Here is a 24,056-nt window from a genome sequence, read left to right on the forward strand (position 1 = left end):
TAAAGAGAGATGATGCCCGAGAGGAACCCTGCAAGGATCAAGGCAAGTCGAGGGGTCCCATAATCGTGAGGATCAAGCTGCACAAGAAGGGAGATGCAGTCGTCAAAGAACCCTGCAATGATCACTGCAAAGATCAAGTCGCGAGGATCGAGCTCCACAAAGAAAACAAGGAAAGCAGTAGCGCTGTTGCAGAGGAGACATTGAAACCCAACGAGGGCAAGAAGAGGAGTGAGACAGAGCTGCCAATCGCTAGGAGCGCGACAAAGACAGTGGGAAGGGCGATCAAGCCTTGCAACACGGCAAGAAAGGCGTCACAGCAGCGGAGGAGTCATAAGGAGCTTGAGACTAGCGCTAGCATGAAAATCGAGTGTGCGCCAGTGAAGAAGGTGCTCAGTGCTAGGTGCTTGAACGTGCCATTGGGTGATGCTGCGAAGAGACGAGATGCCCCCGTTCACTATCTCGATTTTGGTGCTGGCAACGGCTGCGCTGCTCGTTCCACAGCTCCAAAGATCAAGTGGAACCCCATGCGCTCCTCCACTCGCGCATGATTTGCAACAACTTCGTTAATGTTAGAAAACAAGATTAAGATAGGAACTGAAGTTTTTTTAGTAGAACAAATTTGTCTTGATTAATTTGTGCAAATCAAAGAATATAGTGTTTTTTTTCTCCCATGATAATATTACCCGGACGCTGCAAAGAACACCGACGACATAAAGCTAGCCTCTTCAAACAAAGACCGAGTGTGTTAGTGCCGCAGGCTGGCTGAAGAAAAACTTCCAAAACAAAAGCTAAAACCATCACTCCTTCTCTATGTATACTCTTTCTCAACCCAGCCATTCTCCCTCTTTTATCATCCCAGTCCCGGAGTACCAAGCCACACAATGAAAGGAAAAAAAATAATAAATAAATATAGCGTCCCCCCCTCAGTACCAATGAAAAACAAAAAAAGAAAAAAGAAAAACGAGGAAAACCAAAAGACAAAAGAAGAAAAGAAAAGAGTAAAAAGCTTTGCTCTCTTACGTTACCTCCATGGAACGCTGGATGGAACGCTGCTAGAAGTGTCACTGTGATCCTCTTTTCTAAGCCGCCGGAGGAAAGAGCTAGCTACTGTGATCAGCCGTGGAAGGATATGGCCTAAAGCGAGCGTCTGGATTCCCTCCTCTCTGGGATTGTCTACTGCTCGCTCCATAGTTCGCACCATAGCCTCCTCCATTCCCTGTCCCATCACCTGTTGCTCCACTGTTTCCCATCCCTCCGCCATAATTCGATCCAACACCGCTACCACCGCCGCCACCACCGCCACCACTTCCACCACCACCGCCGCCACTCCCGCCACCGCCGCTATATCCATCTACACTCCCAGCTCTCCAGGTGTTGTCCGGATAACCAGAGTACGCATCTGCATAACTCGAGCCATAGCTACCTGCATTACCACCACCGCCACCACCGTATCCTCCGCTGTTATTCCCATATCCTCGCCCACCATAGCCAGCGGCAGCACTGCCATACCCCGCGTCGCTACTATAACCATAGCCGCTCCCGCTATACCCCGGACTCGTCGCAGCATTCCCCTGTCCGCCACCTCCAGAGCCACCCCATCCAGCGTTCCCATATCCGCTCATATTACTCCCACTGCCTCCATATCCACCGGAACCAGCAGCTCCACCATATCCCGGAGCACCGCCACCACCCCAAGCGTTCCGTCCACCTCCATACCCGGGGCTGCCACCTCCGGCTCCGCCATACCCCGGACCGCCACCTCCGTATCCCCCGCCACCTCCGCTAGCGTAGCCACCGTATCCTCCCCCAGCAGCAGCAGCAGCAGCAGCAGCACTGGCACCATATCCTCCACCGTAGCCATATCCAGCAGCGCTTGCGCCGTAGCCTGTTCCTACAGCTCCATACCCGCCAGCGCCACCGTAACCAGCAGCTCCATAGCCAGCAGCACCGCCGTAGGAAGGATAGCCACCCCGGATCCCTGGAGTCGGACTGTACCGGCTGGCAGCGGCGTAGGCACCGGCAGCTCCACCACCTGGACTGCTCGGGTAGCCGGGGCCGTAGGCGCTGTATCCTCCGGGCCTGGGAACTCCCGAGTAGCCGGCTCCTCCGGGACTCCTGGCCGGCCCGGCCGAGAGCTCCTTGGGCACCGCCCGCTTCACCTCCACCATCTTCTCCTTGAGCTCGTGGAAGGTCTTGTGCAGGACGTTGTCCACGGCTTCCTCGGTGTCGAAGGTGATGAATCCAAAGCCGCGGGGGCGCTGCGTCGCGTGGTCGTACATGACGACGACATCTGTAATAGTACCAAACTGCTCAAAATACTTTCGGAAGTCATCCTCAGTTACATTAGAGCCTAAACCACCCACAAAAATCTTTTTGGTTTTAGACGAGGCATGGCCGCCCGGCCCAGCCACGGCACTCCCGTTGGCCTTTACTACACTGTGCTGCTCATCCCTGGGCACGGCCTTTTTCGCTTCCACCTATGTAGAGTTAAAAAAGAAAACAAGCTAGCACTAGTTATAAACCAGCTAAAGACCACACACACTCTCACTCTCTTCAAACACATCACACACACAAGCAAGCCAAGCAAAGAGAGGAAAAAGTATGGAACAAAACACTCTATAGCGCTACTATCACGTAGAGAAATCTAGCGAGCTATGGAGGGAGGGGGGACGTACCACTCTTCCATCGATCGTGTGCTTGTCCAGCAGCACCCGGTCGGCGCAATTGGGATCCGAGAACACCACGAATCCAAACCCGCGGGCGCGCCCAGTGGTCCGGTCCCTCATAATCACCGTCTCCACGACCTCGCCATAGGCCTGGAAGTAATCCTTGAGCTTCTCCTCGGTCGTCTCCCACGAGATCCCGCCAATGAAAAGCTTCCCCTGATCTGTTTCCATGGTCTACAGCAATGCGCGCCCCCGGATCTGAATGCCTGGCCGCCGCGCTTAGATCCGCGGCTGGAGCTCCATCCCCGCGCCCCCGGCGCTGCAATGCGCTGCTAGATCTGGCCTGGAACCGGGAATGCGCCAATTCAGATCCCTGGCAAAGCCGGCGCCTCGGCTGGAAGGCGCCTGCTCTGCGATTATCCCAATCGTCGCCGCCAAAGAGAGAGGGGAAGAAGAAAAGAGAGATTCTCCGAGAGAGTGTGAGTGTGAGTGTGTGTCGTGGTGAAACCCTACAGATCTCCTCGCTCTGGATTAGGGTTAGGTCAACCGGTACGGCACGCGATGACAAGTTAACGGCTAGGATTGCACTCCCGCGATTCCCACGTGGTCGTACCAAGTGTCGGGATAAAAGAAAGGTGGCCGTACGTAGTGTCTGGATAAAAAAGTTAATGATGGAGATGAGGGGCATCGATCCCCTTACCTATCGCATGCGAAGCGATCGCTCTACCATCTGAGCTACATCCCCAATCGTTGGACGCTAACCATGTGCTCGCCTAAAACATGAGACTATAACCTAATTTATTATTCTAAGAATATTCGATGTTTAAATTTCCTAGAGCCTCTCAAAACTCTTTTGCCAGAGAGTTTATTTCATGGACACACTCGCAGCACTGGGAAATCTCTACCCGAAAACGCGGACCAAGTTCTCCACAAACTGGTAGCTCCGCTCCTCCTCTCCACCTCGCCTGGGCTGGCGCTCGCGCCGGGGGAAGATGTAAGCCTCCTCGGCGCGACGATCCTCGAGCTTCTGCTGGAGCTGCTCGTCGATCTGGAGCGCGCTGGACATGACGCTGCGCGGGACTCCCTTGTACACCGAGTTCCTGCCCGCGAGATACGATTCTATCGGCCTGGGAAGAACCAAGACATGATCAAACAAAAAATCCAAAGCAAACGATCCAGGAACTTACAAGTGGGTCTTGTAGATCACCGCGAAATCGAGACCTTCATTTCCGGCCAGCTTTGCGGAGGGATAGTTCGCCGGGACAACGAGAAGAGAGCCCTCGTCCATGTCCGCCTCCACGGCCTGCTCGCCATTCTCGCGCACAACTTCAATCCTCCCGCGTCCCTCGTTGACGTAGATAACTTTGTGTGCGTTGTGTGCCCACGCTGGAGCGGTCAGAGCACCCTGGAAGCCAAGAATCCATCAAAAAAATCACTTTTTTCCCGATCGATCTTACCGATTTGAGCTGGTAGCATGCAGCCGAGAGTCCGAGCTCCTTGAGAATCGGCATCTTCATGCTGTTAAGCTGGCGCAACTCTCCACCGCGCGGAACGTAGACATCGGGCTGCGAATCACCCAGGCGGTAGACGAAGTCCATGTAGATTCCGCTGTTGGTCACCGACGGCAGGCTCCTTCGCTGCTGCTCGTCCACTTTGATGATCTGTGAGCCCTTCTGGCCCTCGCGAAGTCGCTGCACGATCGACTCGTCCACGCCCCACGCCTGAGCCAGGATCTCCTTGCTGAAACCGTGGAGCAGGGAGTTTCCGGTGGACTCGTCCTGTGATTCTCGGCGCCGGCGTGGAGATCTCTCAGACTCTTGCTCGTCACTTCCCGCGAGATGGAAGACCTGCGCAAACAAAGCTGATTGTTTCAGATGAGAACGAATGGGAGAGTGATCTTTGCGGACCTTGAATCGTCCACACTCGCAGCTAGTGGTGGTGTCAGCGACGTCGAGGAATCGAGCGCGCTGGTTTCCATCGTTGAAGAGCCACGCCGCGAATCCTCGCGGGATCGCCATGGTATCTCCTTTCTTGAGCTCAAACACGCTCTTCTCAGTCACCTTATCTGTGAAGGGACTCACGATTCCAGCCCGGAGCCTCCCTGGAGCAACAACATCAACGCAAACACCGTGAGAAACAATCCAAGATCGAGAATGTGGGTGGCGAGCGATCATACCTTCCATGACCGTGAGAAGGACATGCGAGTCCTTGTAGCCCGGAAGAACAAGACCATTCGGCTCCACGGTGACGCGCTTCACTCCAAACTCGGCGTCGCACAGCGCGCGGTAGTCACCGGCGTCATACTCCTCGATCCTGCCACCCTCGGAGCGGAAGATCTCGCGGGGCTTGCGCGGCTTCAAGTCCCGGAACGCCTGGCGCTGCTGGCGCCGATCGCTCGACTCTCGATCGTGGTGCTGGCGATCACCCTCGCGACGAGCGTGAACATCCAGAGCCAGCACCGCGAGAGCCAGCGCGAGAACAAAGAGCTTCTTTCCCATCTCTAGCAGCTCGAAAAGAGGAAAAAGCGATGGTGGATGGAAGAAACCATAGCCGGGGACGAAGCTTATATACTCGCTGGCCAAGCTTGTGCATGGCATCCATTTGGCGTCGCGTATCCTGCCACTATACTTGCCATTTGGGGGCACCTTCCAAATCATCTCCAGTGTGGAGCTGGAACTTCACCATAGCTCAAAGCACCCGTTTAGAAGATCAAATGGAAACGAGTGTGATACCTTTGATTCTTTACGTGTACAAACAAAGCTCGCGGCCTCTTCGCTCTCTCGCTCCGCGCTTGCGTTACGAGATAGCATGGCCGAATCCGAGCTCCACCGCGTGAGTGGCATCCAAACCACACCCCATGCCTTCGTACCACTTATCATTCTCTGCGCAGTAGCTGCTCAAGCCTCCATCTTCGCTGGGCTGCCGGAGGAGCGTCTCGCAGTTCTTGCAGTAGCCCGTCTCGAGCAGGACGTCCGCCTTGCAGCAGCACCTCGTGCAAGAGAGCGTCGGGGCTTTCTCCGCGGCCTTCTTTGCTGGCCGTCGTCTCGAAGATGGCTTCGCCATTGCGTCGTCCTTGGTGTCGGCCTCCCTGCTCATCTCGTCCTCCCGGGACCAGTGCTCCACCAGGCTCATGTCGTCGGCCAGGCTTTGCTGCTGAGCACCAACACCCGCCGCAACGATCGCTCCCGCCGCCTTGTCGATGCTTCGGAGCCTCAGCACCGCCGACGATACGTCCTGGCAAACGCTGTTGAGAACGTCCACGCTCGTGTTCCCCAGCCTTTGTTCCAGGCTCCCAAGTTCCATCTGGAGCTCCTGTATCTGCCGGAGTAGAACCTGGCGCGCTTCATCCTCTTCCTTCTCAGCCGCAAGCTCCTCGGAGATGCTGTTCGGGTCGACAAACCGGTGAATTACCCTCGCGCTGCCTTCGTGCGGACCCGGCTCATGGCCGGAGTGAACCGCATAGAGCTTGAACGTTGCGACGCCTTCTTCCTGGTACGCAAACGTTTTCTCCTTCTCGTCGTAGTTCGTGATGGGAACTATCGCCCGGATCCGGAAGCTGCATCCACACCGCTTGGACATGTACCGCTTCCTCTTGAGCACACCGGGCTTCCTCCCAGTCGGCTCTCCACCCCTGTGGCAGCAGTAGTCTTTCACCTCGGCTAGAAACGGCTTGTATCTGATATACTTCTGCCGGATGCACAACACCACCTTGTACTTGGCCGCGAGATGCTGCAACCGCTGAGGGACGTCTCGAGCCACCACCTCGAACGACTCCGTGTACTCGAATCTCTTCCTCCTGGATTGCTGGAGAGCGGCACTAGCAGCAGCAGCGGCAGTATCAGTAGTAGCAGCAGTAGAAGTTCCGCCACCACCATTACCACCATCACCACCAACACCAGTAGGAGCATGACTAGCGACGCTACCACTGCCAGCACCAGCAGCATCACCGCTTCCTCCAATGCTCTTGATGCTCTTCCCACCGCCGAGGGACGAGCGCTCGCTAGAGCTCCCACAAACCGGGCACGTCGAGATACATACCTTGACATACGACTCTGGAACTCCATAAACCTTGGCACCGACAGTCCACACGTCTCGCATCCTCTCCAGCGTCTCCTTGCAGCCGAGGTGCTTGAGATCCGGGCGAATGTGGAACTGCTGGACGATCCCACCCCATTGCTCGATGAATGGCACGAACTGATAAGGATTGCTCTTGAAGAACAGCACCTCGTTGCCGAGATCGTCAACTTGGGCCTGGAGCTTGTCCTGGATCCTCCTCCAGCCCGTGAGATAGGCCGTGTCTTCGTGACGATCCTTCCACACGCCGCGCCAGGAAGCTAGAACCGGCGGCGTCGCCACGCCCCGGATCTCGTCCGGCGATGGATGCCGCCCGGCCATGAGGCAGCGCACCATGAGCCTGTGAGACGCGCGATTGAATGTGTAGAACTGGCTCGACATGTGAGGCTCTGGATCCACGGGCATCATCATCACGGAGGAAGCTCGCGACGAGGATGGATTGGCGGCGGCGGATTGAGGATTGGAGAGATTTGGCGGCGGGACGATGGCGATTGCCGAGCTGCTGGCCGCGGCTATGCATTCCGCCCCGGCGTAGAGCTCTTCCTGGTCGGGATCGGTCATGGCCGCGTCCTCGCTCAGCACAGACATATTTTCGCTGCTTGGCGAGATCGCTAGAACCTGACAATCATCTGGATTGGTGTCGCGTCCCGTCGGGCCGCCGGATCGAGCGGAAGAGATCCCTCCTCCATCGCCATAGCCGGCTACCTCTGCCCTACTCTCTATATACCCTAATCATTGTTTCGCCAAGAACCCTATTCTCGGATGGGAGGAGGACACCATCACGCCGCCCAGGTCCCCGCGAGCTTGGGCAGGGATCTACGCGCTTGTCTTCGATGCCGCCTTGTCAAAACCTACGATCAGGTGAGCTCACGCCGTGGTTCTTAGAGCGATCGATTGATTTTCATTCCCGATTCTTCGCAGTTTAACAAGAATGGCTGCGAGAATTGTAAGTTCTTTCACATGGAACAGGAACACGATCGAATTCTAGAGTGCACTACTGTGAATTTTTCCGGGTAAGATCAAGCTCTCTCTCTCTCTCTCTCCAACTTAACTCCTCTCTCGCGATTGACAACTCGTGAACTCCATCGATCACCCATCTCTCTCTCTTGACAACTTATGGATTGTGGATTGACAACTCGTGAACTCTATCGATCACCCATCTCTCTCTCTCTCTCGATTGACAACTCGTGAACTCTATCAATTACCCATCTCTCTCTCTCTCTCTCTCGATTGACAACTCGTGAACTCTATTGGTCACCCATTTCTCTCTCTCTCTCTCTCTCTCTCTCTCTCTCTGAGAACACTAACATTTTTTGGTAGGCTTATATCCTCGATGGATCCAACTGGGAGCTGGGCAGCTCGATGGTTGAGAATAAGTGAGTGGATTTTTTTTTTTGTTCTTCCTGTTTTAACTCGAAGTGCTTGACTCGAGCAGGCAAATTCGTTCCTGGCTGCTACGCCCTGGCTGTCTCGGGCGTTCTCAACGAAGATATGCAGGTCAGTCTCACTTGTTCGTCTTTCATTTCTCGGTGATTTCGAGATCTCTTTGTTTCTGGCATGATTCTTGTAAAACTTTTGTTCGTCCATGCGCTAAGCTACTTCTGGTCATTGCCGTGCAGAACATCTGCGAAGACAATAACATCAAGTACGTTCCTCGGTGAGCAGCCGATGATCGCAAGCACAGGAAAAAAAAAAATTAGAAGATCACAGATTCAGAGGAGAAAACAGTGAGAAAAATGTGAATTTTGTCTTTCTCCGCTACTTATTACGCTACTTGATAATGAGATAAGTAGCCTCGCCTTTTACAAGAAAGGACGTAGAATCGACACGAGTTTTGGCCGAGGCACTAGGTAGAGCAGCCATAGCTCGCTGGTGTTTGTTGACCGGATCAATCGCTTGGCTCTCCAGTGCATGACTTGGGCTCTTAGATTTGGCGAGGAGGGAGCGACCCAAGTCGCCAAAATCGCGGCTTAGGCACGGCTTATGGCCCTAGCGGCATCGTCGTCCTCCTCGTCCGGATTCCTGCGCCTCGCCGACGCCCGGAGGAAGAATTTGCCGCTCCGCCCGCAGCGCAATCTCCCCCAGCTCCGGACGATGAGCGCCAGGGCCTGCTCGTCCCCGAATTCGTCGTCGGGCACCTCCGCCGGTGGCGATCTGGTGACGAGCGGCAAGAAAGTGGTGCCGTATGCCAACTATGCCGTGCCCATCGACAATTCCAGCGCCTCCTCCTTCATCACCCGCCCCCTGGCCGAGATCCTGCGCGACATGAACAAGAGGGTGCCGGACAAGGTGATCAAGATCAAGGTGGACGAAGATGGCAACGAGCTCAAGTACATTCCTTGGTATGTTGAGCTCTTTGCTCTCCTGGTGTTCTTGTGCTTGGAATTTGTCTTTGTTTTCTCGGTTTCGAAGACTTTTCTTGTCGTAAAAAACATGTTTTTGGTTGTACTGCTCATCGATCTGATGGTTTTGTAGGTTCCATGCCAACAGGATGCTGAGCTTCTACGCTCCAGGTACGAATTCTCCTTCTCAAGCAAGAAAAGTAACGAGAAAAAGGATTGTTTTTCTCGCAGGCTGGAGCGGAGAAGTTCGCAACTTGACATTCTCGCCGGACAGCAAGACCGTCTCAGTCGTGTACCGAGTGACGATCCGAGGCTCCGATGGCGAGGTAAGCAAAAATTCCTCTTTTTTCTAGGCGAGAGCTCTGGAGATCTGTTCTTCCAGATCTCTCGCGAGGCCTCGGGCACCGCTTACATGCACGATGTGGAGTTTGGCGATCCCGTCCAGAAGGCCGAGGGCATGGCGTTCCGGAGAGCCTGCGCGAGATTCGGGCTGGGCCTCTACTTGTACCACGAAGACGATGCGCAGTGAGTGAGAGACAAGCAAAGCTCTTATAGCTAAGATTTTGCAGTGTTTGAGAGACCTCGCTACGAGAGAAACGACGACTAAGAAATACTCCTTGTAAAGTTGGAGGTGTCTGTTCCATTTTTTCTATCTTTCCTGCTGGTCACACTTTATTTGAAAAATCATGTAGCACGATTTCGTCGTGAAAACGGAGGCTGTTGCCAAAAGTTCCGTTGCCGGGAATTGAACCCGGGTCTCTCGGGTGAGAGCCGAGTATCCTGACCGACTAGACTACAACGGATTACATTATCTTACCATTGACAATCACTGTTTTAAATGATTTTCTAAGAAGACAATGAATGCCATCTTTATCACTCATGTGTTCCATAGTGTCCTGCACTGTGCAAATGCATAAAATTGCCCACCCCAACTACCCCCCTATGATAGAGAATCTACCAGAATATGCTTACAGCCTGATTTCCACCTTTATTAAAAGAATCAATTATTTCACAAAAGACACAGCTGGCGCACATTGATTGGGGAGGCATCGTCCAGGCCCCCATCAAACAGCCGCTTGCCCAGCACAACATTTGCAGCATCTGTGGGGTGGTACGGATCCCAGAACACGTATTTCGTACGGTCGGGGCAGTACTTGACCAGCCCACCTGGCAGGCATGGGACTTGACCGTTGAATGGCCCGGCTCCACAGCATCCTCGGTTCCCATAGTCAAAGCCTATGCGTTGGATGGATGGATCGATTAGAACACGCAAAGGATAGAGGAAAGCATCCAGTCAGAGGGATTACCAAACTTGGATGGGTGGTCGATGACGTCTCGAAAGATGTTGTACACGTTTCCATAGACGATGGTGGCTCCGGGGAGTTGGGAGTTGAGCTCCACCAGCATGGGCTTGAGCGCGTCGTTGAAATCCCTCACGATGGCTTCCACGGGCTCGATGCATCCCCCGGTGGTGGAGTTGTAGAGGAAGAGCGACGATGGGATGCAACCCAGGGGACCAACGTTGGCCACCACGATCTTGCGAGCGCCAAGTCGATAGATCTCCTGGAAGAAACCGCGATAAAATCCAGAGCTCTTTCGAGCTCTGGGCGATTCAATCTTCCAGACTTACTTACCTGGAGCTGCTTGGAGAAGATCGAGAGGAGCGTGTCTCGAAACGTGGATGTAGGAAGATTGTGGCTCCGGGTGTAGGGGAGGAAGTAATTGTTGATGTAATCGTTGCTGCCCATGATGATCGCGACGAGCGAGCGGGAGATGAGGCTGGATGCGGCGGACGGACCCAGCATGGAGCTGATCTCTCCGATGCTGTTGCCGAACCACTGGATTTGCTTCCAGAACGTGATCCTTTCAGCCTGATCGAATCGACCGAAAGAAAACGATGTCACAAACAATGGCATTCCAATATCTCGACGATTACTCACATAGTTTCCCCCGGTTTCATCCTCAATCCCCGCTGCTCCCGACGCATAGCTCACGCCCTGGAGGATCTTGCTCCCTTTCGCGGATGGATCCAGATATGGTGGCACCAGAGGCAATCCAATGAGCTCCCCTGTGACAATTACATCCAAGATCAAGGACAAGAAATCCACAGAGTCTCTGTTACCGACGACGTCCACCACTGTCCTCCCGTTGGAGAATCTCCCAGTCGCTCCCAGCGGGAAATCAATCCCATTCGGCGCCGTGTCGCCCCTGGCCACCGCGGCCAGGTGATTGTTGTTGCCCACGTCCACCAGCGAATCCCCAAAGATGAATGCCGCAGGGACGAGGGGCTGCGATTGCTGCGCGGCGCAGCAGCAGAGCATGATCGTCGCGACGACGAACAGCAGCGCTAATACCAGCGCCATGTTGAATCGCCTCGCGACTGCTGATCGCTCTCAAGAAGCCCATGGAAGGAGAAGAAGAAGAGATCTTTAATCCATCTCTTTCCAAGCGCAGGCGATCACGCGCTCGTCATAAAACTATGGTACTCACAAGAAAGCCGACAGAGCATTGAAACTACCAGTCGGAATTATTCCTGGAATAATTCTGGGTCGAATTTACGCTAGCCCTAAAACCTAAAGTGCAGGTCAAAGCCAAATAAAGTCAACATGGAGTCGTTTTGTTCTATTATGTTTTTAGTTTACTTGCTGGCCGTACACCTGGTAACCAGTAGTATAGACAAGCGCCGGATCTTGCGGATAGAGGTAAGCGTACGGAGCCTGGCTATGGTTGTAGGGGTAGAACGCGTTCCATTGAGAATCAAACGGCGGCTGGTACCACGGCAGTGCAGACGACGAGAGCCTCTGGAAGAAAAAACTTGTCTTGATGAACAAGAGAGCAAGGGAGCGAATTTGCTACACAAATTACCTGCTTGTTCGCGGGGTGACGCCCCCAAGACAATCGGACAGTTTGCTGGCCTATGACGGAGCCATGGACTTGCTTCAATGCTTCTTCAGCACTGGCCCTGAGAGAGATCGAGTAGAGCATTAGAACAGAAACTTCGCTCGGGCATGAGTACCTCGTCATGAACTGTACAAAGCCGCAGCCTCTACCCGGGGGGATCTTGGTGTACTTGATCTCACCATACGGGGAGAAGACGTCTTTCAAGTCGTCCAACGAGACATTCTGGTCTAAGCCGCCTACAAAAATCTGCAAAGCGCACAAAGAGTGCTGAAACGTGAAAGGAAGGAAACACAAAGACTCACGGTCGTGTTTGTAAAGTCGTCCTCACCTGCCGGAGCGGGCATTGCGTAGGCAGGGACCAGCTGATACGAAACTGCGACAAGTCTCAACACACGCGATTACTTCACGAATCAATGCGATGCAAAGCCAGCAGCCAGAATGCACAGAGAGAGCAAACCTATGATGAGTAAAAGGTTCCTTGCTCAAAGTTTCATCAGAGGTTGCTCGAGTAGATTACTTCCCAGAGTCTGCTCAGAGTTCTCTCTTTTGGTGGTTCCTTTGAGTCATAGGGTCCGCCTTTAAAACCAATCAGCCTTATAAGCTTTTCCTTTCCTGCCCATGAAATCACAAGTTTCCAGAAACATGCAGCTAGAGAACAAAGAAACATCCACGAACAAAGGATAAAGGACGAAAGAAAAGGGAAGAACACATACCTCTTTGTACAGGGTGCTGTTGAGTTTGCTTTTTCGGCGTAGCAGTACGTATTCTCATCGGCCGGGAAGAGCAGTAGACTCCATGCATCTCCGTCATTGCCGAGCTCTTCTCGGCCTCGTCTCCAAACCTCACAAATCCATAGCCTCGGCACCTCCCGGAGTTGACATCCATGACAACTTTGGCGCTCTTCACCGAAGGATACCGGCTCTTGAAAGTCTCGAGCAGCATCGCGTCGGTCACGTCCGCCGCAAGGTCCCCCACAAAGATGGAGTCATCGGCTCCAGAGTCGCGCTTGTCACCTCCGACGCAAGCCCAATTCAGCCGAAACGCTTGCTCGGTGCGCGGCATCACGGCCCCGGTGAAACTCTGGAGCGCTTTCTCGGCGGCAGCGTGTGATTCAAACTCCACGAATCCATAGCCTTCGTGGTGGCCGGTTATCTTGTTTCTAATCACCTTGGTGGACACCTGAGAGGCAAAAAAGGGAAGATCTTCCACCGCTTTGCTCCAGAAAAAATCGGAAAGAACTTACGATCGTGGATTGCGGGAAGCAGCTCTTGAGATAGCTCTCGTCCATCCAGTACTGCAAATCGCCGATCCAAAGGCTGCGAACATCGTCCCGAGCTTGCGCTTGCGTCGCGCCCGGCTGCTGCTCCATGCCGCAAATAAACTTCCAACCCTAATCGTGGACGGTCAAGATATGATGCCCGGACACGTGGCGGGCGGAAAAGGCCGTTGGATGAAGCACCATAGACGTGGCACAGATCCGGGCGTCGATTGATTCCTCTGCCCTAATTCCTTGAGTGCCCCAGCCGCCTTGTTGCTGTGCGCGCTCCAAGCTCGATCGAGGTATGTATGATCTTTGGCCCCCTTGCGCGCCGGAATCTCACAGAGAATCGCTGCTTAGAAATGTCGGATGATGAGAGTAAGGAGGAGAAGGAGCTCGATTTATCGTCGGCGGATGTAGTGACCAAGTATAAGCTCGCCGCAGAGATTGTCAACAGTAAGAGCGTTAATTCTTTCCCGTTGTTCTTCCGGTGCTAAAATTTTTGTTCCAGAGGCTTTGCAAGCTGTATTGGCGGAGTGTAAGGCAGGGACCAAAGTCGTAGAGCTTTGTGATAGAGGTGACTCTTACATAAAAACGTAAGTGTTTTTTCTTCATTGAGACGGGGAAGGAGAACTTAGAACTTTGGTGTTTTGTTTCACAGCCAAACGGCCAGCGTCTACAAGAATGCAAAGAAGAAGATCGACAAGGGCGTCGCCTTCCCGACTTGCGTCTCGCTAAACAACACAGTATGCCATTTCTCTCCCTTGGCTGGCGATGAGACGGCTCTGTCCGAGGGTGACATTGTAAAGATGTAAGCTATGGTTATGTGCTGGTTTAAGTTGTGGTTCTCATCAAAGCTTTTTCGCAGTGACCTCGGCTGCCATATCGACGGCTTTGTGGCTGTAGTCGCTCACACGCACGTCCTCCAGGAGGGTCCAGTGACTGGAAGAGCAGCGGATGTTTTAGCAGCTGCCAACACTGCGGCAGAAGTTGCTCTCAGGCTCGTGAGGCCTGGAAAGAAGGTGTCTTTACCAGTCTGAGTATAGGTGGTCGTTACTCACGGTTTCTTTCTGTTTGTGTTTCTGAATAGACCAGGGACGTCTCGGAAGCCATCCAAAAGGTAGCGGCGGCTTATGACTGCAAAGTTGCCGAGGGCGTCTTGAGCCACCAAATGAAGCAGTTCGTCATCGATGGCAACAAAGTCATACTGAGTGTTTCGAATCCGGAAACCCGCGTGGACGAGTCAGAGTTCGAGGAGAACGAGGTCTACGCCATTGACATCGTCACAAGCACCGGTGAAGGAAAGGTTCGTAGCTTTGACTTATCGTTGAAATCTAACGAAGTAAGAAACGCAAACGCTATCACAGCCGAAGCTTCTCGACGAGAGACAGACAACAGTCTACAAAAGGGCCGTGGACAAGAGCTATCATTTGAAGATGAAGGCCTCGAGGTTTATATTCAGTGAAATAAGCCAGAAGTTTCCGCTCATGCCCTTTACCGCCAGGCAAGTTGTTTTCTTCTGTAATTCTATCCTTCCGGTGAGCTCAAATTTGCATTTTCCAGGGAGCTGGAAGAGAAGCGTGCAAGGCTGGGGCTGGTCGAGTGTGTCAACCATGAGTTACTGCAACCGTACCCTGTTTTACACGAGAAAACAGGTCTCCCTCTTTACTTTTCAGTCTTTGGATCGAACTTAAGTTTCTCTTTTCGCAGGGGATTTGGTAGCTCACATCAAGTTTACGGTGTTGTTGATGCCAAATGGCTCGGATCGAATCACCGGACACAGCGTTCAAGACGTACAACCATCCTCGACCGTGGACGATCCGGAGATTAAGTCGTGGTTAGCCATGGGTATAAAGTCAAAGAAGAAAGGAGGTGGAAAGAAAAAGAAAGGTTTGTAGTGATTGGATTTTCTCTTGGGAAGATTTTAAGATCGCAACCGTGTGCCGTGCAGGGAAGAAGGGTGAAGAAGCTGCCGAGGCTAATGAAGAGGAGGAGGCCACTGTTTAGCAAAGCAAAAATTTTGACTGCCAGGTGTTTGTAGGCAATACTTCGACTTGCAAAGAAACAAGAAAAGATTCCATCTTGGAGAGCGCCACGTACAAAGTTTGGAGGAATTGATTTGTCTTGGCAGCAAAGTCAGACTTTTGTTGGCCTACTCCTGAGAAAAATGATGGTTTCTTCTGGACTTCGACAATCGATTGAGTTCGTAAACATCCAATAGCTTTTGTTTACTGCCGACAACATAAGAACCTCTTGTTATTTTCTTCTTTCTACCAAAACGTCGCTCAGTTTAGTGGTTTTTTTCTTCATCGTTCCTCAAGGCTTGATCACGAACAAAGGCTGCACAAACAAAAACAAAATCAGGGAATCCAGAACTTTTGAGATCTGGAGACGAGACTTACATCATCGGCAGCGACGGGCTTTCCATCCTCGGCGACGATCTCGACAAGCGTCCCGTCTTGATCGGACTGTTAACAGTAGGTGGAATAAGAAATGAGAAGCTGGCAAAAAAGATCCCCACCTCAATGCTGTTCATCAGCTTCATTGCCTCAATGATGCAAAGAACTTGGCCTTTACGGACTTTGTCCCCCAGCTAAAGGAAGTAACCCGATGAAAAGCTATGCAGCAAAGTAAGAAAAAGTCTCACCTTTACAAATGGAGGCTCTCCTGGTCCTGGCGATCGATAGAAATTCCCAGCCATGGGTGAGACCATGGGTGGATATTGTGGAGCGCTTGGAGCAGCTTGCGGAGCCTCAGCAGCTTGCGTTACCGCGGGAGATGGAGATGGAGCTGCTGGCATGGGAGCTGGAGTCGGCATCGCAAAAGCCGACGGTGGAAACATTGGATATGGAAGCCCAGCGGCGGCGGGGACGGGAGGAGCTGCCGCTGGTGGTGGTGCCAAAGCCTCGGCCTTCCTGATGACGATCTCATAGTCCTTGTGCTTGAGTTCCAGCTCCACTATGTCTTTGGAATCCACTAGCCTGGACGAAAAGTTCGTGGCATAAGAACAAAAGATTGCTTTGTTGTTTTGGGAGTACTTACTTGACCAAGCTCGACACGTCGGCTAGAAAGGATTTCACGTCCGCGGCCGCGAGAGGCGGCTCCTCCTCTATAGCCGGCTCCTCCACTGGACTCGTCGCTCCCACTGCCTCGGTGAGCTTCTCTTCCGCCTTGACGCCATCGACAGTCACCTGCGACGAGACTTAGCCACTGATCTAAAGCGCGAGAACAAAGAACAGGGGAAGTTCTAAGCCCGCATTGCGCAATGCAGCCAGTGCAATCCAATCAAACCTAGCACGTACCGCCTCCGCCACTGCCACGCTCCTCCACACCCCGGCTTTTCGTTGTAGATCCGCCGCCGATCTGCCGCCAAGCCGGACGCTCCGCCCGTAGAAGCACGACGATGCCGGCGCCGCGGCCGCCCGCGGCACTCCACAGCATGCATCCTCGCACCGCGGGGGGATCAAAATCCGGCATGCCGCCATAGCTGTCGCTCGAAATCGCCCGCTGGAATCGCTCGCGCTCTAGAAATACTTCCTCTCTCTCGCGCTCGCTCGCCCTAGGGATTAAATTGTGGAGCTTGGCTTGAAATAGGACAGGAGGCAACTGGACATACCAATGCCTGTGTGTCGGATCGGCCCAAGCGCTGGGCCTTAAGGACAATACGTGGATTTACACTGGTAATTTCGCAAGGACTCCATGCGAAAGATACGAGCCCCTCTTTCTTGCATGGCTGGGCTCCACTAAATACCGGGGGTTCGATTCCAAGGAAAGAGAATATGCTTTGGCATCACCTACATTTGAATGTTTTAGTTTTTGGCGCCGATTCAAGATTAGGGCTCTTGCGAGGATAGGGTTTGCTGATGAATTTGGCGAGGGCGATCGGCAATCGTGCGCGGAGGAACGCGATCGGCGCCAGCGCGCTGGGCCGGATCCGGCATTTCGATGCGCCACGGACCTCGCGGCCGTGTTTCCAGGTTGGGGGAGGGATCGATGCTGCCCATGGGGCTCCGCGGTTCTTCTCTGCGGGGCGGCTGCTCCAGGGGGGCAATGGCGCCGGGAAATCGGACGTTTCTAAGCAGAAAAAGGGGGGATTTGTGGGATGGTACTTGAATAATCTGGACAAGCGGCCAGTCGTCACGAAATCTCTCACTGCCTGTACGATTTACACCACAGCGGACCTCGTTGCGCAGGTAAGCTCTTTCTTTCTCTGCGATTTCCAGGTGTGCTTTTCGCGTGCTTGAGCTCATATATTTTTTGGCAGGGTGGTCTACACACTTAACGAAAACGTTATGAAAAGTAAGATAATCCAGTGTTCTGTGTGTGTGTGCATAGTTTCTTCTCCTGGTTTTTTTCTTTGTGTGACAAACTTCAAGGTGGTCTTTCCAGAAACTCACGGCTATGAAGCTGGGTAACGATTCTCCATGGGATCACGTACGTACACTGCGCATGTCCGCTGTTGGATTGCTTATGTCGGGGCCAACGTTGCACCTATGGTTCAATTTCTTGAACAAGATACTGCCGGGGAGAGATATGATCAGCACGCTGAAGAAAATGTTGCTGGGACAAACAACCTACGGGCCTGCGTTTACAGCCACGTTTTTCTCTATAAATGCCCTCGCGCAAGGTCTGAAGTCATGGCTACGTAGTGTTACTGTTTCTGATGCTGGTGTATGTGTGTGTTTTGCAGGCGAGAATGGTGCCCAAATCTGGCACAGGTTGAAAAGGGACCTTATTCCCACTTTAGCGAGTGGGCTTATGTATTGGCCATTTTGTGATCTGATCACGTTTCGCTATGTTCCTGTGCATTTGCAAGTACGCTGCGCTTTCTCCTTGGCTTTAGTTCTCTCCAGTTGCTGACTTGTGTTTTTTTGTAATGCAGCCTTTGGTTAGCAACTCTTTCTCGTTAATATGGACCGTCTACCTTACATACATGGCAAGCTTGAAGTGAGGTAAAAACTTGCCTTTCAATTTTGTATACATAGGCAAGCGATGCCCCCAGTCACACGCACACGAACTCGTTATTTTGAGGTCCGGTTAAGTTTGGTTAGATTGTGGACAAAGACCAGCTCTGAACTTTGCTGTTCTTGCCACGTTAAGTTATCGGTTTCACTTTATAAAGCTCCGCTAGTTGATCTCGATCCAGTGTCACCGCCAGGAAGACAGATTTATCAACCTTGCAAAGAAAATTTCTTTGACAACATCCATTTACAAAGATTTTTTTTGGCCACACGATTATTTTCCTCACGAGACGCTCTTCATGCAAAGGTGCGGCGGAAGATTTCGATGACTGACATTCTTTATATATATATGTTGTTACAAATGACAAGGAAACCACTTCCGACCGTGGCCCTTCGGTCGCTGCTCATTTATAATCCGGGTTGACCTTATGAAGCTCCCAGCCCAAGGAAATCTATGAAAGGTCTGCTCGTCGATCCTCCGGATCCAGCATCGCAGCTGATAGCAGGACCTGGGCTTGACGACGGTGTCAAAAGCAAAGAACTGGCATCCTGAGCAGCAGCGGTGGTCGACTCCAATCCAAGAGCTGGCTTCACTGGAAACGGATGAATGCACTCGGACACATCGGAGACGGAGGAGGAGCTGCGTTTGCTATCCTCCAGAGACTGTTCGTGGTGGCCTATCAACCAGGAACTGGCAGCATCGAGATGGTGGTGGTGGCTCCTTTTATTCACGGCGGTGGCGGCGGTGGTGGTGGTGGTGGCGGAGGTGGCGGCGACTTTGCTTAGAGACGGACTTTGGTGGCTGCTGAGAGCGCTGCCCAGAGACGTGACTCCGTTTGCGCTGATATCGTCGAGATGGAAGAGGCCATGGTGGTGCATTGGAGCAGGGCCAGTGTAGATCTTTCCGGCGAGAGCGTCTTGGCTGCAAGTGGGATGGCCCCAGGGACAGGCTTGCGAGAGGAGAAGAGTCGGCTGAGAAGGAGGTGGCCCGGAAGAAGCTGCACAAAGAAAGACGGGGCCAGCAATGTGAGAACGATGCGTGATGGCCTCGGTCGAGCTCTCACCTCTTGTGGCCGCATTGCTCCCGAGTTTGCGAGCGCTCGCGTCGAAATGATCCTGCGGCACGGCATTGAGGTCCAGGCGGTCCGCCGCTCGATGGAAGAGGGTGCTGTTGATCGACTTGGTGGCACCGCCGGCGTTGCAAGCCGATTTCAAGCGATCGTCGTTGACAAGAGAGTACTTTTGGATCCACGCCGTGAGGGACTGGGCTACCGTCTGGCCGATGCTGGGACGCTTGGTTCTCCAGGAAGCCTGGCTCTTCTTACGTCCTTGCATCCGGGACCTCTCGCGGAGCTTCCTGGCCATGACAACGTGCCAGTGGTTCTTGACAGCGTTATCAGTTCTCCCGGGGAAGATCCTGGCGATCATCGCCCACTTGTTCCCGTGAAGCTGGTGCGCGGCGAGCAGTCGCTCCTCCTCTTCCTCGGAGAATGGCTTGCGGTTGATCCGGGGATCCAGCTGGTTGAACCATCGCAGCCGGCAGCTCTTTCCTGCGACATCATCGACAGTGGTGGTGAGAAAAAACAGATTTTCAAACAGGAGGACGAGGATGAGAGAGCTGTGACATTCACCTGATCGACCCTCGAGCTTCTCGGCAATCACGTTCCAGTTCTGAGGCCCGTGGATCCGGACGAGCTCCTTGAGCTTCTCGTCCTCGGCGGGCCGCCAGTGGCCGCGGTGGCACAGCTTGGACTGCGAGCAATCGGCGTCCCTGTCCACGGAATTCTCCGACTCGTCGTTCATGGTATCCTGCGTCTGGTTGTTGAAGCTGCCTTGATCCATGTACTCATCGCCACCACCACCGCCACCGCCACCGCCGCCGCCACTACTTCCAACAACTTGGGGACTCCTTTGCTGCTGCTGCTGGTGTTGGAGCCCCCAGGTCCAAGGAACTGGCGGCATTTGCATCTGGATGGACGGAGCTACAACACTAGACTGCTGCTGCTGCTGCTGCTGCTGTTGGTGCTGGCTGCTCCATCCGATCCGAGAGTTACTTCCGGCCATCGCCTGTGCTGCTGCTGCTACTGCTGCTGCTGGCGTTCCTCCCAGTTCTCCAGCGGCAGCACCATTCATGAAGTCGAGGAACATGAGCATATGGATCGATGTGTGGGGGGAGGGGGCGAAGGAATAGGAGGAGGAGAGAGCGCGAGAGAGATGGGAGAAGTTACGCAACAACAATGCAAAAGTGGCAGCACAGAGAGGCGAGCAAGGAGGGCGGCCGAAAAAAAAAGGAGAGAAACAACGAGAAACAAAACAAACAACTTACTTATACCCGGGGCCGAATGACTGGACTCCGTTACGCGCGCCCGCATTCCGGCGGCGCGCGCGCCACACACTGGAAAAAAAAGAAAAAAAACAGTTTGGTATAATTGCCACGTGGCTGACACGTCAGTGCCACGCGAACGACCAGATTCTTTTTTAAGCGCTTTAATTATGACGTCACCAAGCATCACACGTCATAGTGACTAAAGAATCTTTGTTGGATTCGCGTTTCTTTTATTTCTCTCTTCGCGGGCGACAACGTCACAGTGTGAAAGAATTAACTTTTGCTTTCACGATATAACGACGCTTAAAAAGAATAGCACCAACAAGCTGGTACCTTGCGAAAGAAAGAACGCTATCAAAAAATTCGTGCCTCTTTCTCAATGGGTTCTGTTATTCACACACACATTTCCACGAGCGTGAGAAGAACACAAGCGAAGAGAAATCAGCTCACCAGTAGCGAAGGATCACATCGCATCCCATCGCATTGTCACGGAGCACGGACTGGTTCCTGGCTGTCAAATTCGGGAAGAACAAAAAAGAAAAAACCAAAAGCCACACTTATCTCCCGAGTGAATGTGGCTCCAGCTGAGGCAGGCCGGATTCTCCTCCATCTTCCAACGATGCTTTTCTTTCTCCGTTGTCTCTCGAATCTCGCTCTCTCGATCAAGCGCTTCTTCCATGAAAGTAAAGAGAAAAGGTTCCAAACTCCGAGGCACTGTGTCTGTGTAGGTGGCGCTCCCTGCTTGGCGGTGACGCTTTTGTCTTTCTCAACCCGTCAGGCCCGAAGATAATTGCACACCCGAGGTACCACCACCAGTACCACCACAAGTCACCGAGTTCGCTGACTTTAGCTTCCCGAGAGACAACACCGCAATGAGTGCCTTGGAAGGCAGAATCATAATTCCAGCAGCAACTTATCTGCCATAAAACCCACGAGTGACGACTTCCTGTAATGCTGCTGCTGCTATCCTGCTGCTGCTGCTGTTACTTTTCCCCTCCGAGATGCAAAGAGAGAGAGGGAGAGCTCTCCCTTCAAGTCCCTGCTTACTTCCTGCTATTCTATCTATCTATATGCTGTTTATATTCCTTTCCTCCCTCCCTCCCTCCCTCTCTCCCTCCTCTGGCTGGCCCCTGGCACTCCCAAATTCCCAGATTCCCAAAGGTACCCCTAGTGCTATAGCTAGAATTGGAGATAGAGAGATGATCTGGCCTAGGCAGGAGTATGAAGCCTATAACAAACAGAGCACACTGTTGTAAGGCCTGACTATGGACAAGACGACTTCTTTCTAGCGGGGCTTCTGGTAAGTCTGCCTATTACGGACGAGACGAGGAGATGGTGGATGGAGATATAGAGAGAGGATGGTGATGCTAAAAGAGAGGACGCTTAGGGAAGCACACGCGCTGCTGCAATCAATACCACATGCAACATCAACAAGCCAAGAAAGGACCGACGACGCAGCTCGCAAGAGCGATCTTTCGAGCAAGGAATGAAAATCTAAGCTACACAAAAAGCCCACTTGTAAACTACACATACCTTTCAAAGCCTCATTACGACAGCCGATATCACCACCACCCCCACCACAGACACACCGTTGCTGCTGCTGCTGCTCCTGCGTAAGTATTCCTTTTCGTGGACTCACAAGGTACACGTCCCCTGTGCGCAATGCACGTGGATGGATACGGAGGGTTGAAACTCCACGGGACTGCACTGCCACATCGGCTCTGTGCCTGTTCTGTCTGCCTGCGCAGAACCAAAACCGAGGTGAGTATGAGGACTTTTTAGCATTTAGCATTAGGCTCACCTTGATGATACCATTACCAAGTGGTCAACTTAGCATAGCTACCTAAGGTGGAAAATGAGGAGAGAAAAAAAGAAAAGATCGTCAATAAGAATGAAATCAGATTACCTCTGCCTGCGCGATGCTCTTTTACACACCAGTATCAGTAGCGTTGGATCTCGGTTGGAGCGCCTCTTCTCTAGCTTTATAGACGCCTAGGACATAGTTCCTCTGCCTGAGATGTGCTCTGACTTGTCCAAACAGCTGCCAGCGGAGAAGCCGCCCATAACCAATACCAAATCCCACCAAGTACTTATGGTGGATTTGATCGATCACATGGAAAGGCCTTCACAATCGGTGCAGACAGTAAGCAGCAACAACAACAGCAGCAACGAGAGAGCCTGGTTAAGCTGTTTTTCCCTGCTGCAGGAATCCAACACCACAACCTTGCCTTTGCTGACGACCCGGATGATGGAAGCCTCACACGCAAAAGGCACCCCAAGGACGACCTGGGAAGAGTCAGCCACCTTTGCATAAAATACCCCCGCTCCACGAACTGATGTATGAAAGGGGCGCCTGAGAGGCAGTCCATATCCATCCAGAGCCAAATCTATATCCAATGTTCCCCTGCCACTGTACTCGAGCCTCGCCATCAATACCGCCCCACCTTCCAAAGCCGAGAAAAAGACCATTCCTGGCACCAATTGAACCGACAAGTGACCGGATTCGAGCTCCATGAGGTGCACGAGAAGGCAATCTCATCGGACACATAGTCCTGATTCGAACCACCTTCGTTTCTCCTGTGCCTGTGCCGCTCAGTCGCCAGAGAAAGAAAAAAGAATAAACAATATGCTTACCCCGATTTGTTGTGGACTGTAAGATCCAGGATACGAAAGCCAACTAAATCCTGCCTGATGATGGTAATAAAACACAATGATTGCACGATTGCCTAATTTAACCAGATTATCTGCACCAACACATCAGAAAGACCCCACGAGGCGAGCTAAGATAAGCAAATCGAACTGTCTATGTACGCATCATACCTTATACGTCTAGGCCCGTGGTAGATTACGAGCTGTTTGATGCTCAAGTTGCTCCACGGTTTCCCGTAGCATCTTTCTGTCCGCGCTTGTCAAGGCTTTATCTACGTGAAAAAAACAAAAGAAGAAAACCGCGAAAGGATACACTTGAGCTGCCAGGAGATGGATATCCTTCATCTCCTCGTTAAGTCTGCAACTCACAAGAAAAACATGAGAAACAAGCATCTAGAGAGGAAGCAGAAAAAAAGAAAAAGAAAAGAAAAGAAGAAAAAGCTCACCTGAGACAAGAATTTACAAACTTATTTCCTTTCGTAGCAGCGTCAATGCCTGCATTAGAATCGCATATCAAAAAACAAGAAAAAACAAGAAAAAGAATAACTTACATCCATTTTGTAGACTCCCGGCAGCATTATTGTAGCACGCCAGATGATCCCGCGTACTGCCAGTGACCTAGACCAGAAATCTTCACTCCAGAGGCCAAAATTTAGGCTTGCAGAACCATACCTCGCTCATCGCCTCCCTCAGCGATGCCACCAGCGAGCAGAAGCTACCCGCGGCATCTCTCGCTTCATCCTCCACGGCTTGCAGCAGCTGCGTCGCCCTGCGCACATCCGCCGTGGAATCAAACACGGGCTGGATCTCGTTCTGGAGGGCGCCTCCTCCTCCTCCCCCCGCCATCGCTCCTCCAAAGCCCTAAAGCAAACGCGGCGG

The 24,056-nt window shown here is 52.7% G+C and overlaps 11 protein-coding genes, 1 long non-coding RNA gene and 2 other non-coding genes across 17 annotated transcripts; 4 read left to right on the forward strand and 10 right to left on the reverse strand.

Moving 5' to 3' along the window:
• Positions 1-582: 582 nt before the first annotated feature.
• LOC9662672 (heterogeneous nuclear ribonucleoprotein 1) lies at positions 583-3,202 on the reverse strand. The gene is made up of 2 exons (XM_024662121.1): positions 2,676-3,202; positions 583-2,477 (listed from the first exon to the last, which is right to left on the reverse strand). Exons 1-2 carry the CDS (start codon positions 2,895-2,897, stop codon positions 1,101-1,103), a joined length of 1,599 nt encoding a protein of 532 aa, XP_024517889.1. The 5' UTR covers positions 2,898-3,202; the 3' UTR covers positions 583-1,100.
• A 136-nt stretch (positions 3,203-3,338) lies between these two features.
• TRNAA-CGC lies at positions 3,339-3,411 on the reverse strand. Its single transcript has one exon. It is a non-coding gene; the product is annotated as a tRNA-Ala (tRNA).
• A 92-nt stretch (positions 3,412-3,503) lies between these two features.
• LOC9636328 (legumin B) lies at positions 3,504-5,337 on the reverse strand. The gene is made up of 5 exons (XM_002988236.2): positions 4,843-5,337; positions 4,574-4,767; positions 4,124-4,513; positions 3,854-4,071; positions 3,504-3,793 (listed from the first exon to the last, which is right to left on the reverse strand). Exons 1-5 carry the CDS (start codon positions 5,321-5,323, stop codon positions 3,568-3,570), a joined length of 1,509 nt encoding a protein of 502 aa, XP_002988282.2. The 5' UTR covers positions 5,324-5,337; the 3' UTR covers positions 3,504-3,567.
• Positions 5,338-5,380: 43 nt separating this feature from the next.
• Positions 5,381-7,472, reverse strand: LOC9636329. Its single transcript, XM_024662115.1, has one exon. It carries the CDS (start codon positions 7,326-7,328, stop codon positions 5,463-5,465), a length of 1,866 nt encoding a protein of 621 aa, XP_024517883.1. The 5' UTR covers positions 7,329-7,472; the 3' UTR covers positions 5,381-5,462.
• Positions 7,463-8,552, forward strand: LOC9636330 (transcription elongation factor SPT4 homolog 2). Its single transcript, XM_002988141.2, has 5 exons — positions 7,463-7,601; positions 7,662-7,753; positions 8,061-8,116; positions 8,176-8,237; positions 8,360-8,552. Exons 1-5 carry the CDS (start codon positions 7,503-7,505, stop codon positions 8,399-8,401), a joined length of 351 nt encoding a protein of 116 aa, XP_002988187.1. The 5' UTR covers positions 7,463-7,502; the 3' UTR covers positions 8,402-8,552.
• A 29-nt stretch (positions 8,553-8,581) lies between these two features.
• On the forward strand, positions 8,582-9,759 carry LOC9662673 (DNA repair RAD52-like protein 1, mitochondrial). The gene is made up of 4 exons (XM_002988142.2): positions 8,582-9,082; positions 9,216-9,253; positions 9,314-9,408; positions 9,465-9,759. Exons 1-4 carry the CDS (start codon positions 8,724-8,726, stop codon positions 9,609-9,611), a joined length of 639 nt encoding a protein of 212 aa, XP_002988188.1. The 5' UTR covers positions 8,582-8,723; the 3' UTR covers positions 9,612-9,759.
• Positions 9,760-9,812: 53 nt separating this feature from the next.
• TRNAE-CUC lies at positions 9,813-9,885 on the reverse strand. The gene has a single exon. It is a non-coding gene; the product is annotated as a tRNA-Glu (tRNA).
• A 162-nt stretch (positions 9,886-10,047) lies between these two features.
• LOC9662674 (GDSL esterase/lipase At1g71250) lies at positions 10,048-11,492 on the reverse strand. Its single transcript, XM_002988238.2, has 5 exons — positions 11,205-11,492; positions 11,023-11,150; positions 10,717-10,953; positions 10,390-10,645; positions 10,048-10,318 (listed from the first exon to the last, which is right to left on the reverse strand). Exons 1-5 carry the CDS (start codon positions 11,443-11,445, stop codon positions 10,092-10,094), a joined length of 1,089 nt encoding a protein of 362 aa, XP_002988284.2. The 5' UTR covers positions 11,446-11,492; the 3' UTR covers positions 10,048-10,091.
• A 186-nt stretch (positions 11,493-11,678) lies between these two features.
• LOC9636331 (polyadenylate-binding protein RBP47) lies at positions 11,679-13,370 on the reverse strand. Its single transcript, XM_002988239.2, has 6 exons — positions 13,227-13,370; positions 12,697-13,162; positions 12,286-12,356; positions 12,099-12,229; positions 11,948-12,044; positions 11,679-11,883 (listed from the first exon to the last, which is right to left on the reverse strand). The coding sequence occupies exons 1-6, from the start codon at positions 13,350-13,352 to the stop codon at positions 11,716-11,718; spliced, it is 1,059 nt and encodes a 352-aa protein (XP_002988285.1). The 5' UTR covers positions 13,353-13,370; the 3' UTR covers positions 11,679-11,715.
• An 82-nt stretch (positions 13,371-13,452) lies between these two features.
• Positions 13,453-15,324, forward strand: LOC9636332 (ERBB-3 BINDING PROTEIN 1). The gene is made up of 10 exons (XM_024662131.1): positions 13,453-13,543; positions 13,602-13,697; positions 13,753-13,837; positions 13,903-14,052; positions 14,110-14,263; positions 14,332-14,547; positions 14,609-14,745; positions 14,805-14,896; positions 14,952-15,131; positions 15,193-15,324. Exons 2-10 carry the CDS (start codon positions 13,604-13,606, stop codon positions 15,246-15,248), a joined length of 1,164 nt encoding a protein of 387 aa, XP_024517899.1. The 5' UTR covers positions 13,453-13,543; positions 13,602-13,603; the 3' UTR covers positions 15,249-15,324.
• Positions 15,325-15,439: 115 nt separating this feature from the next.
• Positions 15,440-16,939, reverse strand: LOC9662675 (biotin carboxyl carrier protein of acetyl-CoA carboxylase 2, chloroplastic). 2 transcript variants are annotated; one of them, XM_024662133.1, is made up of 6 exons: positions 16,544-16,939; positions 16,284-16,411; positions 15,889-16,222; positions 15,763-15,834; positions 15,644-15,709; positions 15,440-15,581 (listed from the first exon to the last, which is right to left on the reverse strand). In XM_024662133.1, the coding sequence occupies exons 1-6, from the start codon at positions 16,724-16,726 to the stop codon at positions 15,558-15,560; spliced, it is 807 nt and encodes a 268-aa protein (XP_024517901.1). In that variant the 5' UTR covers positions 16,727-16,939; the 3' UTR covers positions 15,440-15,557. The 2 variants fall into 2 exon arrangements, with proteins under 2 accessions (XP_024517901.1, XP_002988286.2); XM_002988240.2 differs by having other exon boundaries at positions 16,284-16,432; positions 16,544-16,937.
• A 165-nt stretch (positions 16,940-17,104) lies between these two features.
• LOC9636333 (PXMP2/4 family protein 3) lies at positions 17,105-18,380 on the forward strand. The gene is made up of 4 exons (XM_024661993.1): positions 17,105-17,434; positions 17,631-17,868; positions 17,932-18,056; positions 18,124-18,380. The coding sequence occupies exons 1-4, from the start codon at positions 17,105-17,107 to the stop codon at positions 18,190-18,192; spliced, it is 762 nt and encodes a 253-aa protein (XP_024517761.1). The 3' UTR covers positions 18,193-18,380.
• Positions 18,381-18,522: 142 nt separating this feature from the next.
• LOC9662676 (myb-like protein Q) lies at positions 18,523-20,033 on the reverse strand. The gene is made up of 3 exons (XM_024661994.1): positions 19,834-20,033; positions 19,267-19,752; positions 18,523-19,200 (listed from the first exon to the last, which is right to left on the reverse strand). Exons 1-3 carry the CDS (start codon positions 20,003-20,005, stop codon positions 18,629-18,631), a joined length of 1,230 nt encoding a protein of 409 aa, XP_024517762.1. The 5' UTR covers positions 20,006-20,033; the 3' UTR covers positions 18,523-18,628.
• A 691-nt stretch (positions 20,034-20,724) lies between these two features.
• On the reverse strand, positions 20,725-23,274 carry LOC9636334. Of its 3 annotated transcripts, none has more exons than XR_002990626.1 (6): positions 23,163-23,274; positions 22,435-23,105; positions 22,330-22,367; positions 22,062-22,268; positions 20,979-21,756; positions 20,725-20,914 (listed from the first exon to the last, which is right to left on the reverse strand). It is a non-coding gene; the product is annotated as an uncharacterized LOC9636334 (long non-coding RNA). The 3 variants fall into 3 exon arrangements; XR_002990624.1 differs by having other exon boundaries at positions 22,330-22,371; XR_002990625.1 differs by having other exon boundaries at positions 22,330-22,371; positions 22,435-23,111; positions 23,163-23,268.
• Positions 23,275-24,056: the final 782 nt, after the last annotated feature.

This window comes from Selaginella moellendorffii, unplaced genomic scaffold (genome assembly GCF_000143415.4).
Source record: "Selaginella moellendorffii unplaced genomic scaffold, v1.0 SELMOscaffold_87, whole genome shotgun sequence".
Lineage (NCBI taxonomy): Eukaryota > Viridiplantae > Streptophyta > Lycopodiopsida > Selaginellales > Selaginellaceae > Selaginella > Selaginella moellendorffii.